General features: G+C 37.5%; 3 protein-coding genes and 1 long non-coding RNA gene across 4 annotated transcripts; 1 reads left to right on the plus strand and 3 right to left on the minus strand.

Annotated features, from left to right (window-relative positions):
- Positions 1–3,325: 3,325 nt before the first annotated feature.
- Positions 3,326–4,255, minus strand: LOC113645312 (olfactory receptor 4K14-like). The gene has a single exon (XM_027150845.2). It carries the CDS (start codon positions 4,238–4,240, stop codon positions 3,326–3,328), a length of 915 nt encoding a protein of 304 aa, XP_027006646.2. The 5' UTR covers positions 4,241–4,255.
- A 3,968-nt stretch (positions 4,256–8,223) lies between these two features.
- On the minus strand, positions 8,224–9,268 carry LOC113645358 (olfactory receptor 4K14-like). The gene has a single exon (XM_047820753.1). It carries the CDS (start codon positions 9,251–9,253, stop codon positions 8,339–8,341), a length of 915 nt encoding a protein of 304 aa, XP_047676709.1. The 5' UTR covers positions 9,254–9,268; the 3' UTR covers positions 8,224–8,338.
- Positions 9,269–9,677: 409 nt separating this feature from the next.
- Positions 9,678–14,312, plus strand: LOC113645359. Its single transcript, XR_007144309.1, has 2 exons — positions 9,678–10,515; positions 11,041–14,312. It is a non-coding gene; the product is annotated as an uncharacterized LOC113645359 (long non-coding RNA).
- A 4,423-nt stretch (positions 14,313–18,735) lies between these two features.
- LOC113645329 (olfactory receptor 51I2-like) lies at positions 18,736–19,683 on the minus strand. The gene has a single exon (XM_027150869.2). The coding sequence runs from the start codon at positions 19,648–19,650 to the stop codon at positions 18,736–18,738; it is 915 nt and encodes a 304-aa protein (XP_027006670.2). The 5' UTR covers positions 19,651–19,683.
- Positions 19,684–21,140: the final 1,457 nt, after the last annotated feature.

The raw sequence follows: 21,140 nt of genomic DNA on the forward strand, positions 1-21,140 counted from the left end.
TTCACTCATAAGGGTTTTTTGAACCGCTCTTTGTCTGGCCTGTCACCCAGGACCTGTTTGCCTTGGGAGACCCTACCAGGGGCAAAAAGCCCCAGACAAGATAGCTCCTAGGATCATTCAGGCACGCAAACCCCTCCACCACAATAAGGTGGCGGTTCAAGGAGGGGAGTATCTTATCTACTTATTTTATTAGTAAAAGGAATGTCTCATTGTGTTGTGTGTGTGTGTGTGTTCTGGTTGAGGGCCCCTATGAGTTCAATCAGAGAAGCGGCATGAGGTTATCTGGTCTTTGTGTAGGCTCCAGTCATTCTGGAGCCAGTTGTGTGTGTGTAAAACTGGGTTGCTCATCGGTTGATTGAAGATTAGATGCCGAAGTTTAGGGTGCTTTGGACATGAAATCTAAATGACCTGTACCAGACTCTACACCTTCCTTAAGCATCCATCCGGCTCACATCCTCCTCTATAGGCTGACAATGGGCTTGCATTTGAAGATTGTTCTACAAAGTATTGACTCAATGGGGATGAATACAAATGTATGTTTTTCAGATATTTATTTCTAAAAAAAATTGGACACCATTTATCATTTTCCTTTGGTGCTTTTAATTATGTGCCACTTTGTGTTGGTCTATCACATAAAATCCTAGTAAAATACATTTTTGTTTGGGGTTGTAACGTGTCAAAATGTGAAAAAGTTCAGTGGGTATGAAAACTTTTGCAAGGCACTGTAATGCTAATTTTAGCAATTCATGTTCTTTTCAATTGCATTGCTCCCATTAATCTACAGTTTCTCACTAATGGTGATGGACGTGTAAGATGTTGGCTGCTTTCCCCTAGTCACCCCAGCAGTGGCAGCTTGTTAAACCTGGGATCAAAACTCACCACCTTCTGATTGGTAGTGCAATGCCTTAACCAATAAGATACCATTTGACCACTTTGCCACACTTGAAGCTGATGGGACCTAAATTGTGACTGAAAAATGTTATGAATGTAAGTTTGCACTCAACATGCTTTTTGTAGTCTTTGTGCAGTCTTCTGAGAGCTAACTGTTACGTGCTGTGTTTGTGGGTTCGGTGTTTTGTTTGTTCTCTCTCTCTCTCTCTCTCTCTCTCTCTCTCTCTCTCTCTCTCTCTCTCTCTCTCTCTCTCTGCTCCACTATCTGTCTCTTCAGATCCCTGCCATTGGGCACCTCCTGTCAATCTTCATTATATTTTTGACGTCATCTGTCGATCCACCAATCAACCAGAATCAGGATTAGAATCAGAATCAGAAACAGAAGGAGAAAGAAAACGTGTGCTGATTTGTTAGAGGGCTATATAGTTGTTGGTCCGTTTTGGTTTGTCAGACTGTTCATGTATACCAACTTGTTAGTCACTCGTTCAGCATCTGTATGCTTGTGTTTATTTGCTTTGTGTATGTGGTAATATACAGATTATTCAATGACTGACAGTCCTGATAATGCAGTACTCATGATAAGAAGCAGTGAATATAATTATGGTAAGTTGTTGATCAGGGTGATTGCCTGGGGAAAGAACCTGTTCCTATCTCTGGCAGTTTTAGTAAGCAGAGATCTGTAGTGCCTACCAGAAAGGAGGAGCTGAAACAGGTTATGTCCAGGGTCCACCTTTGTCTCCACCACTTGTATGATAATAGAGACAGGTTTCGCCCACTGTAAGTTGTCCTTGTCGTTGATTGCCACATACACACCAGAAATCTAACTTTTTTGACAACTACGTTGTCATCATCAACGTAGTTGTGGGGAGCCTATAGGCTAACTTGTAGGTTTGCGCTTTATCGCTAGGGGTATTGGCATTAGTGTTGTGCTTTTTAGTGTGTCGTGTGTGGGAATTAATAATCGAAACATGGCTTTGATTTAGAGTCATTTATTAAATATCCCACCATAGAACAGCTAAATAGCTGCAGGAAGGATGACTTATTTGCAATTGCGGCACATTATAAAATCTCTATTGTCAGGCAAACTCATAAAGAAGAAATTACGCATGTAGTATTACAATTTTTGACTGACTTAAATGTTTTGCTCCTAACTGGGGATGCCGATGATGAGGAGGCCAATGGGGAGACGCGTTCTCTTGGTGCCGGTGCACAGCCTATTTTAAGGGATGTGCAGAACATCGGGGAGGAACGGGCTATAGCTGAGGCATGGATTTTAATGACTGTCCTTAAAGTGTGTATGTGTAGTATGGTGTGTATAGAGTGTATAAAGTGGCACTGTTCTGTGCAAGTCCAGAGTTAAAGTGTCATGCAAATATTCTTACTCCTCGCCTAAGGTTAATCTCCAAATATAATTATCTATATAACTAGAATCACATAGATTTCCAAAAAAAAATCACACTTTAAAAACAGAAATCATGCACCATTCCCACTGTAGATTGTGAGTTTCAATACAAAACACTGTAATACTTAGTAAAATACTTTAATCTTAAGTTAAATAAGATGTACTACAATGCTTCTACCTAGGCAGATAAATAGAATGCATAATGTGGCTTCTTGGATGCAATGAACTCTCTTCTAAAACAAATATGTGGGACATATCCCAGTTCAACACATTTCATGTTGATACCATGTGAATAAATGAACTGTATATCTACCATTTCTTACTTATTCATACATACATGTTTTATATATAATTACCCCTGCTGTTAGAGATCATTCTTTACCTGGCACTGTTAAATATAATAAATATCGTTGACTATACTGTGTGTTAAGAAAAATATCTGAAAAATATTTACAAGTTGGCAACTAATACCACAGACACTGTGTAAAATTTCTGTGCAATAAGCAATGTAGCGGTTGATATGAAAACTCAGCAGACATGTACATTTTCTCAAATGTGCTCCTTGTTTCACATCCTCAGTGTTGTCTACTTGTAGCCTCACATATCAGGAGGCAAGAATGACCTGTACCATTCCCTCTTACAGAGGAGTTGCAAAAGTGTCCTGGAGAAACTGTCACTAACTGCCTCATTTCGTTTGTACAATTTGCAGAAAAATTAAGTTGAATTTGACTCTGAACATTATACTTATATTCATAACTGCGCAGAGCACTGAGTGATTGAACATCCTTGTTTCAATGAGTATTTCCTACTCTGTTTTATCAGCCAGTTTATGATAATTTAGCTAAAATATTTTTTGAGCCTCAGGAGTAGAATTATAAATAAAATTCATATATTAAGATGATATATCAGTGCATAATTTAAGTTCATTTTATTTTAGCACAGTAGAAAAGCCTAGTTATTCTAGTTATTTTGAATTAATCTACTTATTATAACTTCTTTGGTACATTGCAAAAGACTGTGTTTTCTTTTCTGTTATGTAAAATAAATTTTTCTTTGTAAAAATTTAAAAATTGTTTGTCGAATTTCCCTTGTATTCAATCCATAAATTAGAGGATTAAGAATTGGAGGGAAGATAACAATTGAAACACCAAATGCCCTTCGTAAGTGTGGAGATACTGCTTCTAACCTGTGAGAAATCAGTAGTAAAAGTGTGTTGAACATTAAACTCAGAAAAACAACTAAATGTGTCCCACAGGTTTGCATTGCCTTACTTATAGATTTTGCCTGTTTTGTAGAACGACAGGTAATTAGGATTTTGACATACGTAATCAATACCATCAGTATTGAAGGGCCTTGTACAAGAGCTATAGTAAACAGGCCATAATAGTTCAGTACTCTTGTATCCTCACAGATTAACTTCATTATTGAAGGATTATTGCAATATGTGTCAACTATATTTGTCCTGCAGATTTCTTTGCTTAATGTGAGCGAAAATACCGACCCAATTATAGCAAAATCTGCGGACCAGACCATAAAAATAAGTTTCACCAATTTCCCTTGTGTCATTAGATTATGGTACCTCAGAGGCTTGCAAATAGCAATGTATCTATCATAAGCCATAACAGTGAGAAATAACAGTGATCCAGTTCCATAGAGGTGAATTAGAATGCCTTGCAAGGCACAAGCAGGGTAGGAGATTTCTCTGCTCAGAGACAGTATACTACCAAACAGTTGAGGGTAAAAACCTGTAGCTCCCATAAGGTCACATATACACAGATTAAACAGCAATATGTACATAGGTTTATGCAGTTCCCTTTTTGCAACAATAGTCACAAGTAGCATGGACTGGATGAACAAAATTAAACAGTATGTGATAATGCCAAACATCAATATAGAAAAAGCACTGGAAAGTGGCATGTCCAGTGATTCCAAGGTCAGAATAGTCATAAAACGTGTTACATTTGAAGTATTAATAGATTTGTCTTCCCCCATTGTAACTGCAAGTCCTGTATAAAATAATAAGATAACAATATATTGGTTAAGATATTTAACATTAGCAAATTGTCTTGTTTGATGAAATTGTCTTACCTAGAAAAATTGTTTTACCTTACCTAACCTAGAAAAATCCAAGAAGATTAAGTATGTTGACAATTAGTTAAGTGAAAAGTGTCACAGCATCACAAAACCTGCAAACTGAGTACATCTGCGCTGATGGTGTTCATTATAAAGACTTGGCTATCCACCCAGAGACCTAAAATATTTATATCTCTGGGTATTAACTTTATCCCACAGGTCAGATGTTTTTTCATATCACACTCAATTCTGACCACTATGACTCTGTGTTTTGTTGTTTAATGGCAAGAAACTGGATCTGTCGAGTTTATTGGTGCAATCACATGGAATAAACAGGGTACAGCATATTCTGTGCATTTGGTCTTCCAAAATTCTATCACCTCTCCTTTGCATGACACAGCATGGAGGATGCAGCATGGGCCAAACAGAAATGGCGTCCTGAAGCCAGCATAAAACTGTCTCCAAACCACAACTAATACAGTTTAAAACAATTTAAAACATTCACTTATGGAGGAATTTTAAATGTAATAATTGAAAGCACTGTTCTTTCATAAATATTAATATCCACTAGAGTTACAATTGACTGTGTGGATGAGCATAATCCTCTTAGCTTTTCGGCTAACAGTGTCTTTTTGGTGAAAAAATAAAAAACCCCATCCTGCACCCCCCCTTCCCAGGTACCTGTCCTCTTGAGTAAAGAAAAGAGAACATCCATAACACTGGTGATGCTGAATTGGCATTGACCCACACTATAGTACTGGGCTGCAGCACAATATTTATCAGTCTCTGGAACATTGCAGGTGCTCCAAGCAGCCCAAATAGGGAAATCTGATATTGCCAGTGGCCACTGGTGCTGAAGGCCATTTCCTCAGTTGCATTGGGGGTAAGGCAACCTGCCAGTATCCTTTGGTTAAGTCAAGGGTATATTAATGTATATCGAGGGGAATATGGACAAGGACCTCCTTAAACTCTCCACTAGGTCATCCACTGGGGGGAGGAGATAGCAATTGAATACAAAATCCTGGTTGACCAGGGGCTGGTGGATTCCAAGATAATCCCTTCCTCAAGCATCCGGCTCACCTCCTCCTCTATAGGCTGACAATGGGCTTGCATCTGAAGGTGGTTCTACAAAGTATTGACTCAATGGGGCTGAATACAAATACAACTAAATTCAGATATTTAGTTGTAAAAAAAAATTGGACACCATTTATCATTTTCCTTTGGTGTTTTTAATTATGTGCCACTTTGTGTTGGTCTATCACATAAAATCCTTATAAAATACATTTTTCTTTGGGGTTGTAACGTGTCAAAATGTGAAAAAGTTCAGTGGGTATGAAAACTTTTGCAAGGCACTGTAATGCTAATTTTAGCAATTCATGTTCTTTTCAATTGCATTGCTCCCATTAATCTACAGTTACTCACTAATGGTGATGGATGTGTAAGATGTTGGCTGCTTTCCCCTAGTCACACCAGCAGTGGCAGCTTGTTAAACCTGGGATCAAAACTCACCACCTTCTGATTGGTAGTGCAATGCCTTATCCAATAAGATACCATTTGACCACTTTGCCACACTTGAAGCTGATGAGACCTAAATTGTGACTGAAAAATGTTATGAATGTAAGTTTGCACCCAACATGCTTTTTGTAGTCTTTGTGCAGTCTTCTGAGAGCTAACTGTTACATGCTGCGTTTGTGTATTCGGTGTTTTGTTTGTTCTCTCTCTCTCTCTCTCTCTCTCTCTCTCTCTCTCTCTCTCTCTCTCTCTCTCTCTCTCTCTCTGCTCTACTGTCTGTCTCTTCAGATCCCTGCCATTGGGCACCTCCTGTCAATCTTCATTATCTTGTTTGACATCATCTGTCGATCCACCAATCAACCAGAATCAGGATTAGAATCAGAATCAGAAACAGAAGGAGAAAGAAAACGTGTGCTGATTTGTTAGAGGGCTATATAGTTGTTGGTCCGTTTTGGTTTGTCAGACTGTTCATGTATACCAACTTGTTAGTCACTCGTTCAGCATCTGTATGCTTGTGTTTATTTGCTTTGTGTATGTGGTAATATACAGATTATTCAATGACTGACAGTCCTGATAATGCAGTACTCATGATAAGAAGCAGTGAATATAATTATGGTAAGTTGTTGATTAAGGTGATTGCCTGGGGAAAGAAACTGTTCCTATCTCTGGCAGTTTTAGTAAGCAGAGATCTGTAGTGCCTACCAGAAAGGAGGAGCTGAAACAGGTTATGTCCAGGGTCCACCTTTGTCTCCACCACTTGTATGATAATAGAGACAGGTTTCGCCCACAGTAAGTTGTCCTTGTCGTTGATTGCCACATACACACCAGAAATCTAACTTTGTTGACAACTACGTTGTCATCAACGTAGTTGTGGGGAGCCTATAGGCTAACTTGTAGGTTTGCGCTTTATCGCTAGGGGTATTGGCATTAGTGTTGTGCTTTTTAGTGTGTCGTGTGTGGGAATTAATAATCGAAACATGGCTTTGATTTACAGTCATTCATTAAAGATCCCACCAAAGAACAGCTAAATAACTGCAGGAAGGATGACTTATTTGCAATTGCGGCACATTATAAAATCTCTATTGTCAGGCAAACTCGTAAAGAAGAAATTACGCATGTAGTATTACAATTTTTGACTGACTTAAATGTTTTGCTCCTAACTGGGGATGCCGATGATGAGGAGGCCAATGGAGAGACGCGTTCTCTTGGTGCCGGTGCACAGCCTATTTTAAGGGATGTGCAGAACATCGGGGAGGAACGGGCTATAGCTGAGGCATGGATTTTAATGATTGTCCTTAAAGTGTGTATGTGTAATATGGTGTGTATAGAGTGTATAAAGTGGCACTGTGCTGTGCAAGTCCAGAGTTAAAGTGACTGTCCAGAGTTAAAGTGTCATGGAAATATTCTTACTCCTCGCCTAAGGTTAATCTCCAAATATAATGATCTATATAACTAAAATCACTTAGATTTCCAAAAAAAATCACACTTTAAAAACAGAAATCATGCACCATTCCCACTGTAGATTGTGAGTTTCAATACAAAACACTGTAATACTTAGTAAAAGACTTTAATCTTAAGTAAAATAAGTTGTACTACAATGCTTCTACCTAGGCAGATAAATAGATTGCATAATGTGGTTTCTTGGATGCAATGAACTCTCTTCTAAAACAAATATGTGGGACATATCCCAGTTCAACACATTTCATGTTGATACCATGTGAATAAATGAACTGTATTTCTACCATTTTTTACTTATTCATACATACATGTTTTATATATAATTACCCCTGCTGTTGGAGATCATTCTTTATCTGGCACTGTTAAATATAATAAATATCGTTGACTATACTGTGTGTTAAGAAAAATATCTGAAAAATATTTACAAGTTGGCAACTAATACCACAGACACTGTGTAAAATTTCTGTGCAATAAGCAATGTAGTAGTTGATATGAAAACTCAGCAGACATGTACATTATCTCAAATTATCTTGTTTCCCATCCTCAGTGTTGTCTACTTGTAGCCTCACATATCAGGAGGCAAGAATGACCTGTACCATTCCCTGTTAAAGAGAAGCTGCAAAAGTGTCCTGGAGAAGCAGCTCCACTCACTGCCTCATTTTGTTTGTACAATTTGCAGAAAAATTAAGTTGAATTTGACTCTGAACATAATACTTATATTCATAACTGTGCAAAGCATTGAGTGATTGAACATCCTGGTTTAAATGAGTATTTTCTACTATGTTTTATCAGCCAGTTTATGATAATTTAGCTAAAATATCTTTTGAACATCAGGAGTAGAATTATAAATAAAATTCATATATTAAGATGATATATAAGTGCATAATTTAAGTTCATTTTATTTTAGCAAAGTAGAAAAGCCTAGTTATTCTAGTTATTTTGAATTAACCTACTTATTATAACTTCTTTGGTACATTGCAAAAGACTGTGTTTTCTTTTCTGTTATGTAAAATAAATTTTCCTTTGTAAGAATTTAAAAATTGATTGTCGAATTTCCCTTGTATTCAATCCATAAATTAGAGGATTAAGAATCGGAGGGAAGATAACAATTGAAACACCAAATGCCCTTCGTAAGTGTGGAGATACTGCTTCTAACCTGTGAGAAATCAGTAGTAAAAGTGTGTTGAACACAAAACTCAGAAAAACAACTAAATGTGTCCCACAGGTTTGCATTGCCTTACTTATAGATTTTGCCTGTTTTGTAGAACGACAGGTAATTAGGATTTTGACATATGTAATCAATACCATCAGTATTGAAGGGACTTGTACAAGAGCTATAGTAAACAGGCCATAATAGTTCATTACTCTTGTATCCTCACAGATTAACTTCATTATTGAAGGATTATTGCAATATGTGTCAACTATATTTGTCCTGCAGATTTCTTTGCTTAATGTGAGCGAAAATACCGACCCAATTATAGCAAAATCTGCGGACCAGACCATAAAAATAAGTTTCACCAATTTCCCTTGTGTCATTAGATTATGGTACCTCAGAGGCTTGCAAATAGCAATGTATCTATCATAAGCCATAACAGTGAGAAATAACAGTGATCCAGTTCCATAGAGGTGAATTAGAATGCCTTGCAAGGCACAAGCAGGGTAGGAGATTTCTCTGCTCAGAGACAGTATACTACCAAACAGTTGAGGGTAAAAACCTGTAGCTCCCATAAGGTCACATATACACAGATTAAACAGCAATATGTACATAGGTTTATGCAGTTCCCTTTTTGCAACAATAGTCACAAGTAGCATGGACTGGATGAACAAAATTAAACAGTATGTGATAATGCCAAACATCAATATAGAAAAAGCACTGGAAAGTGGCATGTCCAGTGATTCCAAGGTCAGAATAGTCATAAAACGTGTTACATTTGAAGTATTAATAGATTTGTCTTCCCCCATTGTAACTGCAAGTCCTGTATAAAATAATAAGATAACAATATATTGGTTAAGATATTTAACATTAGCAAAATGTCTTGTTTGATGAAATTGTCTTACCTAGAAAAATTGTCTTACCTTACCTAACCTAGAAAAATCCAAGAAGATTAAGTATGTTGACAATTAGTTAAGTGAAAAGTGTCACAGCATCACAAAACCTGCAAACTGAGTACATCTGTGCTGATGGTGTTCATTATAAAGACTTGGCTATCCACCCAGAGACCTAAAATATTTATATCTCTGGGTATTAACTTTATCCCACAGGTCAGATGTTTTTTCATATCACACTCAATTCTGACCTCTATGACTCTGTGTTTTGTTGTTTAATGGCAAGAAACTGGATCTGTAGAGTTTATTGGTGCAACTACATGGAATAAACATGTTACAGCATATTCTGTGCATTTGGTCTTCCAAAATTCTATCACCTCTCCTTTGCATGATTAAACACAGCGTGGAGGATGCAGCATGGGCCAAACAGAAATGGCGTCCTGAAGCCAGCATAAAACTGTCTCCAAACCACAACTAATACAGTTTAAAACAATTTAAAACATTCACTTATGGAGGAATTTTAAATGTAATAATTGAAAGCACTGTTCTTTCATAAATATTAATATCCACTAGAGTTACAATTGACTGTGTGGATGAGCATAATCCTCTTAGCTTTTCAGCTAACAGTGGCTTTTTGGTGAAAAAATAACAACCCCCATCCTGCACCCCCCCTTCCCAGGTACCTGTCCTCTCGAGTAAAGAAAAGAGAACATCCATAACACTGGTGATGCTGAATTGGCATTGACCCACACTATAGTACTGGGCTGCAGCACAATATTTATCAGTCTCTGGAACATTGCAGGTGCTCCAAGCAGCCCAAATAGGGAAATCTGATATTGCCAGTGACCACGGGTGCTGAAGGCCATTTTCTCAGTTGCATTGGGGGTAAGGCAACCTGCCAGTATCTTTTGGTTAATCAAGTGTATATGAAGGTATATCGAGGGGAATATGGACAAGCACCTCCTTAAACTCTCCACTAGGTCATCCACTGGGGGGAGGAGATAGCAATTGAATACAAAATCCTGGTTGACCAGGGGCTGGTGGATTCCAAGATAATCCCTTCCTCAAGCATCCGGCTCACCTCCTCCTCTATAGGCTGACAATGGGCTTACATCTGAAGATGGTTCTACAAGGTATTGACTCATTGGGGCTGAATACAAACCCATGCTTTTCAGATATTTATTTGGAAAAAAAAAATGGACACCATTTATCATTTTCCTTTGGTGTTTTTAATTATGTGCCACTTTGTGTTGGTCTATCACATAAAATCTTAATAAAATACATTTTTTGTTTGGGGTTGTAACATGTCAACGTGTTTCTCACTAATGGTGATGGACGTGTATGATGTTGGCTGCTTTCCTCTAGTCACCCCAGTAGTGGCAGCTTGTTAAACCTGGGATCAAAACTCACCACCTTCTGATTGGTAGTGCAATGCCTTAACCAAACATTTGAAGCTGATGAGACCTAAATTGTGACTGAAAAATGTTATGAATGTAAGTTTGCACCCATAAAGGTGACTTGACTTGACTTGACTTAACATGCCATTTGTAGTCTTTGTGCAGTCTTCAGAGAGCTAACTGTTACGTGCTGTGTTTGTGGGTTTGGTGTTTTGTATGTTATTTCACTCTCTCTTTTTGCTCCACTATCTTTCTTTTCAGATCCCTGCCATTGGGCACCTCCTGTCAATCTTCATTATCCTGTGTGACATCATCCGTCGATTCAACAATCAACCAGAATCAGAATCACGATTAGAAACAGAAACAGAAGGAGAAAGAGAACATGTGCTGATTTGTTAGAGGGCTATATTGTTGTTGGTCCATTTTGGTATGTCAGACTGTTCATGTATCCCAACTTTAGTCATGCATTCGGCATCTGTATGCTTGTGTTTATTTGCTTTGTGTATGTGACTTTGTTTATATTGGGGAAGACTGGACAGGTGAGTATGTCACGTGACATACATTGTGCAACATGTAGGTAAGCTTTTCTGTATTAGACACACTAGGTTAGGAGCGCCTGCCACCCTCTGTACCTTTTGTTCGGTTAGGAAGTATAGGTTTGTTAGGGCGTCGTCAACGCTGAAGATTTGTTTTATTACCTTCCTTTGTAGTTTAGGTTACAGGGTTAAGATCAAGTTAGCGTGGTTTTGTTTTGCTTATTTCTTTGTTTTGGCATCGCTCGTGTCTCTTCCCCTTTGTGTGTTTTCTTGTTATCTTGTTTCTGTAGATATCGTAAATATTATCACCTTTGTCACAACCACTTGTATGATAATAGAGACAGGTTTGGCCCACTATAAGTTGTCCTTGTTGTTGATTGCCACATACATACCAGAAATCTAACTTTATAATCATTTCATATTGTTACCTCCCAACCATACCCCTAAACACCATTTGGGATCGTAAAAAATGGGGGCTCGTCTGGGATAGTTTTTCCCGTGTTCAATATTTTTGGTGTGTGTTGGTGTCATCAACGTAGTTGTGGGGAGCCTATAGACTAACTTGTAGGTTTGCACTTTACCTCTAGGGGTATTGGCATTAGTGTTGTGCTTTTTAGTGTGTGGTGTGTGGGAATTAATAATCGAAACATGGCTTTGTTTGATTTACAGTTATTTATTAAAGATCCCACCATAGAACAGCTAAATAACTCTCTATTGTCAGGCAAGCTTGTGAAGAACAAATTAAGCATGTAGTATTGGTAGTAAGGTTTGACTGACTTAAATGTTTTGCTCCTAACTGGGGATGCTGTTGAACAGCCTATTTTAAAGGATGTGCAGGACATCGAAAAAAGATGTTTGGTCTCTCTTGGTACAGTGTCGTCTGATTGGTAAAGCTCAGGAAGTCTGCTCTACCCTGTCTTTAGAAGACACTTTAAAATATGACACACTAAAAGCTGCTATTCTACGTGCCTATGAGTTTGTGCCTGAAGCATACAGACGCAGAACGAGTGAAGCATACAGACAAAGATTTAGAAATCATAGGAAAATGACTAATCAGACTTTTGTTGAGTTTGCTAGAGAGAAGGGTATTCTCTTTGACAAATGGTGTGTTGCTAGCAAAGCTACTGATTTTAATTCACTGCGGGAATTAATTTTGGTGAGGAATTTAAAAAGCAAGTAGTGGTTTACCTGAAAGAACAAAAGGAAAACTCCCTCTTTCAAGCCGGATGCATTTGTGTTAAGTCACAAAACTGTGTTTTCCTCTGTACGATCTGAAAAGACCTTGTCTACCCAGTCACAGTCCCTAACTCCAAAGTCTAATTCTCTGCATCCTAAAGAGGTAAGGGAATGTTTTTACTGTCATAAACAAGGACATGTAATTTCTGACTGTATTGCAATGAAACGCAAACAATAGCCGAAAAGTGTTGCTTTTATGAACACTGTAGCTGATTTATGTAAGTCCGACGCTGTGTGTGAAATACCTGATTCTATTGTAGTTATAAGCCGTTCTTGCTGAAAGGGTTAATTTCGCTAACTTGCAAACCTGAGGATCAAAAACAAATACAGATGCTTAGAGATACTGGTGCTGCACAGTCGCTTGTTGTTGCAGACCTGCTGCTGTTATCTGATGAGACATTTTGTGGTTCCAGTGTGTTAGTACAAGGACTAGAAATGGAAATAAGTAATGTACCACTACAACGAATACATATTGAAAGTGAGTTAGTTACTGGATTTGTGAGAGTCGGTGTACAGCATTCACTTCCCATTAAAGGTGTTACCTTTATCTTGAGCAATGACCTGGCAGGGGGCAAAGTAATGCCTGTGCTAGAGGTTTTGGATAAACTTGATGTGCTTTGTGGGAATAATAAATTGTTTAACACATACCCTGACGTTTTCCCGACTTGCATGATAATGCGCGCGCAGTCGCAGAAAGTGGGCGATGTGGTCACATGACGTGAGCTCCGTAGGTTCCTGGGCATGGCCAGCTATTACTGTAGCTTCTGTAAAAACATTTCCACTGTCGACTAGTTTTTTAAATCCGTCACAACCCTTTGACTGGTCAGATGAGTGTCAAAACGCATTTGAAACGGTTAAGTCTCTGTTGTGTAATGCACCTGTTCTTGCAGCACCCAATATTGCATTACCCTTTAAGTTAGAGGTTGATGCTAGTGTGGTTGGTGCAGGTGCCGTTCTCCTTCAGGAGAATGAACAGGGCATTAATCATCCGGTGTGTTATTTATCTCATAAGTTCAACAAACATCAATGTAATTATTCCACCATAGAAAAGGAGGCTTTGGTATTACTACTTGCATTACAATATTTTTAAGTTTACGTTAGTTCATCATCTCTGCCTGTCACTGTGTTCATGGATCATAACCCATTACTCTTTCTCTCTCGCATGTATAATCAGAATCAGCGTTTAATGTGCTGGTCACTGGTCATTCAAAATTACAACCTGGAAATTAAGCACAAGTCTGGTGCAGAGAATATTGTGGCCGATGCACTAGTGTTAATATCTGGTCACATTTGTTACTGTAAACCAAACAGTTGTTTGATCTTAAGGGGAAGGGTGTTACGTGCTGTGTTTGTGGGTTCGGTGTTTTGTTTGTATTCTCTCTCTCTCTCTCTCTGTCTCTCTCTCTCTCTCTCTGTCTTTGCTCCACTATCTGTCTCTTCAGATCCCTGCCATTGGGAACCTCCTGTCAATCTTCGTTATCCTGTGTGACGTCATCCGTCAATCCACCAATCAACCAGAATCAGAATTAGGGCGTCGACACTGAAGATTTGTTTTATTACTTTCCTTTGTAGTTTAGGTTAGAGGGTTAAGATCAAGTTAGCACGGTTTTGTTTTGCTTATTTCTTTGTTTTGGCACCGCTCGTGTCTATTCCCCCCTTTGTGTTTTTTTTTTTTTGTTATCTTGTTTCTGTAGATATCGTAAATATTATCACCTTTGTCACCACCACTTGTATGATAATAGAGACAGGTTTTACCCACTATAAGTTGTCCTTGTCGTTGATTGCCACATACACACCAGAAATCTAACTTTATAATCATTTCATATTGTTACCTTCCAACCATACCCCTAAATACCATTTGGGATCATAACACTAACTAATGTGAATTTTCACAAATAAACATATTACCAATGATGGAGGAGAAATTTGACACTAAATAAGCACAGTGAAAACAACCATATCACCATGTTTTCAATTACATAGAGTAGAGAAAATAGCACGTGTAAGAAGATCACTTGTAGCAAGTGATGCCTCTAAGTAATGCCAAAGAGGTAGTGACATTCCTGGTCATTGAAGGTCCAGACAAATCTCTAGAGAAGAGTGACCTCTCCAACTTAATTTTAAAAGAGAGTATGATTCGAGTGTCAGTATAGAAAATAGAATAGCAGTGGTTTGAAATACCATGTGCAGATATGACCTCACTGGGAGAATGGGCGTAAAGGGAGAACAGAAGTTGACTCAATATTAGCTACAATAATTCCTCTTCACTGCTTCTCTCTTTCTACCCATCCCTAGGCATCCAGAAATCGTACCAGCTTGTTAGAATAAGGCTAATCAGTAACTGCTTATAAGTAGAAGCATGGATTTAAAGAAGCATGGATTATGGGGTATCATTTAACAAAAGCTCCAAGTATAATTTCATTGTGGTTAATAAATCTCCTGCTAAGGTAATATTCTTTGATCGTTCCTGTATTTTCATAAGTAAAATCACAAACTAACCAAATCACAAGGCACAGAAACATGAATTTGAACATGAATAATCATTTACAGTTACTCTCTATTACATTTAACCCCAAATTAATCAGTTTTAGAAGTATATCATCATCTTGCATTATGTTAAATTAGTTTAAAAACATCAATAATACAAATTATCTTAAAACTAATAGAACACTACTATTATTACTGCTACTACTACTACTAGTAGTAGAAGTAGTAGTAGTAGTAGTAGTAGTAGTAGTAGTAGTAGTAGTAGTAGTAGTATGTACAGCCCATACATATTTTGTGTAAACATTTAGTAAATTGTATGAAACCATAATGTATCTTTAAAATTGCCTATAAATTTATTGTAAACCAAGTACTAAATTTGATACCTTCACAAATGAAGAAAAAAGTTCAAGCCATACTCAACTTTTAGTACTGCACTGACAATCAATTTAATTTGCTGCACTTTCAGAAGTAATGCTTCAACAACTGTACTTTGTTAATTCTAACATAACAGCATGGGTGATTGAAAGGGTGATACATTTTCTTTGTTTATATCTCAATTGCTTGATTACAACTGCAATCTTCTTGTTTTCATGACAGAACATTAAATGTAAGCTCCTAATCATAAATCTCTTGTAGCGGGTTTATAACGAACATTATAAAATGATTCATGATATAGATAGCACTGAATTAAGTGAATAGGTAGGGTAGGTTAAGTTAACAAATAAGAGCATAGCAACATAGTTACATATAGGACAACATAGTTACATATAGTTACTTATACATAGGAGCATAGTTACATATAATGTCATCATAGTTGTTTTATTGTATTATTTGCTTTTGGGGGACATGGTGGCTTAGCGGTTAGCACGTTCGCCTCACACCTCCAGGGTTGGGGGTTCGATTCCCGCCTCCGCCTTGTGTGTGTGGAGTTTGCATGTTCTCCCTGTGCCTCGGGGGTTTCCTCCGGGTACTCCGGTTTCCTCCCCCGGTCCAAAGACATGCATGGTAGGTTGACTGGCTTCTCTGGAGAATTGTCTGTAGTGTGAGTGAATGAGAGTGTGTGTGTGCCCTGCGATGGGTTGGCACTCCGTCCAAGGTGTATCCTGCCTTGATGCCCAATGACGTCTGAGATAGGCACAGGTACCCCGTGACCCGAGAAGTTCTGATAAGTGGTAGAGAATGAACGAATGCTTTTAGTTTAGTTCCTGTTAGCTAGAAGAAATCTTTGTAAGAACTTAAAATTGGTTTTAAAATTGCCCTTGTATTCAACTCATAAACTAGCGGATTAAGCATTGGGGGAAGGATAAAAATTGAAATACCAAAGGCTAATCATAAATGTGGAGATCCTGCTTCCAATCTGTGAGAAATAAGTAGTAAGAATGAAAACTCAGAAAAACAACTAGTGTCCCACAGATTTGCATTGGCTTACTTGTAGATTTTCCCTGTTTTGTTGTATCCTCACAACTTAGCTTGGTGACCTCCCAGGCCTTGTAGCAAGCCTAGGTTCCCTGCTGAGGCAATATCACAGTTGCTTATTTTCTTATTTTTATTGTTATGTACATATATTCAGCTGCTTATTTTGAATTCTATTTTTGCATACATATATAAATAAGGACATGAAAAGATGGCGGTGCAGCAGTTGTGAGCAGCGGCCACTCCAGATACAATATGGCGCTTACGTTTTTTAGCTCGACAATTGCTACTACATGGACACCAGAAAGAGCGGTGTTCATGTATATGACTGACAGAAGTTAATACAGTACAGAAATTGTGTAACAACTGTGGCAAGAGCACAATTTCAGCAAGTCCAATATGAACAGTACAATATGATAAATACAGTACAGACCAAAAGTTTGGACACACCTTCCAAAAGTTTGGACACACCACCTTTTCAACAGGACAATGACCCCAAACACACCTCCAGGCTGTGTAAGGGCTATTTGACCATGAAGGAGAGTGATGGGGTGCTGCGCCAAATGACCTGGCCTCCACAGTCAACGGACCTGAACCCAGTCGAGATGGTTTGGGGTGAGCTGGACCGCAGAGTGAAGGCAAAAAGGCCAACAAGTGCTAAGCATCTCTGGGAACTCCTTCAAGACTGTTGGAAGACCATTTCAGGTGACGACCTCTTGAAGCTCATCAAGAGAATGCCAAGAGTGTGCAAAGCAGTAATCAAAGCAAAAGGTGGCTACTTTGAAGAACCTAGAATATGACATATTTTCAGTTGTTTCACACTTTTTTGTTATGTACGTATATAAATCCACACGTGTTAATTCATAGTTTTGATGTCTTCAGTGTGAATCTACAATTTTCATAGTCATGAAAATAAAGAAAACTCTTTGAATGAGAAGGTGTGTCCAAACTTTTGGTCTGTACTGTATGACAGTACCGACTACACCACCTGGGGTATTTCGCCCCAGGAAATAGTTTATTCTTTTGAGTTGTACATTAACTAATTTATTGCCATCTGATCAGGAAGTTCATAATTGTACTACATTTTATTTATTTACTTATCCTTTATTCGTTGTTATTCTCTTTTTACACCACAAAGTGAGTTATTTAATGTCACTGTCCTGAGATGGTGCCCCCACAATCCCCACCACCCCCAACTCTCCCTCTGCTTTCAAACAAGAGATGTGGCATAAGAGACTAAAACCTTTACCTAAGCTTATACTATATACCTATATTTTGCCCACATGATCAGAACCCCTTTTACTTGTTGCCATAATGTCTTGGATTATTCTTACCTGTTCTGTTTTTTCCATGAGATGTCAATGTATTTAAACCACTGTATGTTGTGTCTCTGTCACAAAGAATGTGTCATATCCTCACATTTGCATTATACCAACTCTTGTTTCCTGTTTTCCATTTCCAGTAAATCCATAGCCTGTTTGATGTTTTGCCAATATGTTTTTGTCCTCAGTTTTTCTTCCCTGAGATCTCCTATTTTCTGGCTTCTGCATGTTAATGTCCACTTGCTGTATGCCATCTTCTACCTGTTTATTATATTGTTTTAGTTTGCCTTTGTTTTGGATCATTTGCTACCAGATTCAATAAACTTGATCCATTGGTATCTGCATCTGCCTTTGTGATTCAACCCTGCCATGTGACAACATCATCAATAGGCACAGTGTTATATGATGTTGTAAATGTATTATCAAAACTTGGTACCCATACATCATTTTGTTTCGGTCTAATTTTATTATAGTCTGTTTTTATGAAATCCATTATCCATTGTCTATTTAAGTGACATTTACAAATGATGAAGAAATATAGCAACATACAACTGATATACTCACCAGCAAATAGTGGACATTTGTACTGACAAAAGTTCATTTAATTTGCATTGTGCACTATTGGAAATAATGTTCCAATAACTATACTGTTAGTACTAATATAGAGCAAGTAAATAGGTGAAAATGTTTATTTGAAAATGTATGCAAGCCATTATTCATGTGAAAGGTACTGTAGAGTCATAAACATATTTACATGAATTTTAGGGTGTTGTTTGAACACATGCTGTAATGTAAATGATAAGACTCACTGACCTTTAGGTCAATATCACAAATATGATTACATTTAAATAGCAAAATATAAATACTACAAAATCTTGAATATTCAAAATTCATATATACAACAAACTTTCAGACTATTTTTCTGTTGTTGTTTTTGTGATGAATTGAAGATTAGTTTCCTGTTAGATAGCAGAAACCTTTTTTTGGAAAAATGTAAATACTGTTTGTCGTATTTCTTTTGTTTTCAACCCATAAATAAGGGGGTTAAGAATTGGAGGAATAATAATAATTGCAACACCAAAAGCCCTTCGTAAATGTGGAGATACTTCTTCTAACCTATGAGAAACCAATAGTAAGAATATATTGACTTCAAAACTCAGGAAAACAACTAAATGAGTTGCACAGGTTTGTATTGCCTTACTAATAGATTTTGCCTGTTTGGTAGTAAGACAGCTAATTAGAATTTTGAAATATGTAAATGATACCATCAGTATAGAAAAGCCTTGTACAAGAGTTATTATAAGCAGGCCATAGTAGTTAACCACTCTTGTGTCCTCACAAGTTAGCTTCATTAAAGAGGGATTATCACAGTATGTGTCCACTATGTGAGTCCTGCAGATTCCATGCCTTATTGTGAGCACAAATAAAGCCCCAATCATAGCAAAATCTATGGACCAGGCCATGCAAATCATTTTCACCAAGGTACCTTGTGTCATCAGACTGTGGTATCTCAATGGTTTACAAATAGCAATGTATCTGTCATAAGCCATAACGGTAAGAAATAAAAGAGATCCAGTCCCATAGAGGTGAAGAAGAAGGCCTTGTAAGACACAAGCAGGGTAAGAGATTTCTCTACTTTGAGACAGTATACTTCCAACCAGCTGAGGGTAAAAACCTGTAACTCCCATAAGGTCACATAAGGACAAATTAAACAGCAGTATGTACATAGGTTCATGCAGATTCCTTTTTAAAACAATAGTCACAAGTAGTACGGAGTGGAAGCATAAAATTAAACAGTATGTGATAATCCCAAAGATAAATGCAGATAAAACATTGGATGGTGGTATGCCTAATGATTCCATGGTCAGAATTGCCATAAAACGACTTACGTTTAAATTACTATGAGATGTGTCTCCCTCCATTGCAGCGACAAGGCCTGAAAAATAGTAATGATATAATAAAACATGGGTCAAAATATTTAGCACAGGCAAACTCTTTTGTTTTATGATAGCTATGCTTTCTTACCCAGAGCAAGCAGATAACAGAAAGTATGATTACAAATAATTGAAATGTTTCATGAAACCCACAGACTGAGCACATCTGAGGTGATGTTCATCTTCACTACACAGGCATCCACGCAGTGGCCGAAAATATTTGTATCCTCGCATGTTTATCCCACAGGTCAAATGTTTTTTCAAATTCCCTAGACCCTTAGTTACAAGGGACTGTGTGAGTAATAATCTAAGCTTTGTGTGTTTATTTAAAGAAGGGTTATTTCTGATTAGGTGAAAGACTATTTTGTATTTGAAAACATGGGCAAGAGATGTAATATATTTTACTTTCGTATCTATTTAAAAATCATTTGTTAAATACCAATCTAATAATATAATATAGCATGTTTTATACGTTGCTTGAATTTTACTATAGTTACTATGGTTATTATTATAGTATTTTTTGCTTTTAAAGTTCACTTCACTGCTCTGTTTTAAAATTACTGCCATGTTCACACCACCAGGAGGGGCATATTATATATATATATATATATATATATGTTATAGCTTTGCTGTTCATGTGAGCTAAAACTCCCATGCATTATGTTACAACAGCAACAGCATCATCCACTTCAACTATTGTTTTGAAACACCCAGTTTTTTCTCTCCTCTTTTTATCATCATCTGTCTCAAATCTTACAGGTTTCTATAAAGGTCCCTTATTGGCTAACACCAAAACTGACCTAAACATCACATTGGCTATTTTAGTTACTTTGCAAACCCTATTATTTTTCCTCCGACATTATTCTCTATATCATCAGTACAGTTGGTATATCAAGATAACATTTTTAAACATGTGCATATCAGACACTTAAACAAACAATATGTCAACACTATATCAGGGCACTAGACATATTTAAAACGTTTGCAATTAGAAAGGATAATGACAGAGGCTGGCCTGGAAGGCATCGGGGCTAAAAATAAGAACAAAATATAACCAAAACGACTGCCCTAATTCCAGTTTTTATATACACTCTTCTACCAACAAAATCAAACCATGTTTGTGCTTTTAGTAATATGGTGGGAACGTAACAGTCGCCCACCAAAAACATACACAGGGCTTTTTTCATTGGTTGTTGTATTAAATCTCACCCATATACAATAGTGCTATTTTCTGATTGGCTATTGTGTAGCCTCTTTTTTTGAGTGGCTGATACTGTAAGTATCAGGGGAGACGCACTTGATTCCTGCCCGGTTCCATAGAGACAGCGGTGCGGACTGATACATTTTGGGTGCTGCGTCTGCGTATTAAATATATGATAAATAGTCAAAAAGTTTTTCTGCATGAGAAATACAATGTGAGGCGGGAGAGTGTG

Source organism: Tachysurus fulvidraco, chromosome 11 (assembly GCF_022655615.1).
Source record: "Tachysurus fulvidraco isolate hzauxx_2018 chromosome 11, HZAU_PFXX_2.0, whole genome shotgun sequence".
Lineage (NCBI taxonomy): Eukaryota > Metazoa > Chordata > Actinopteri > Siluriformes > Bagridae > Tachysurus > Tachysurus fulvidraco.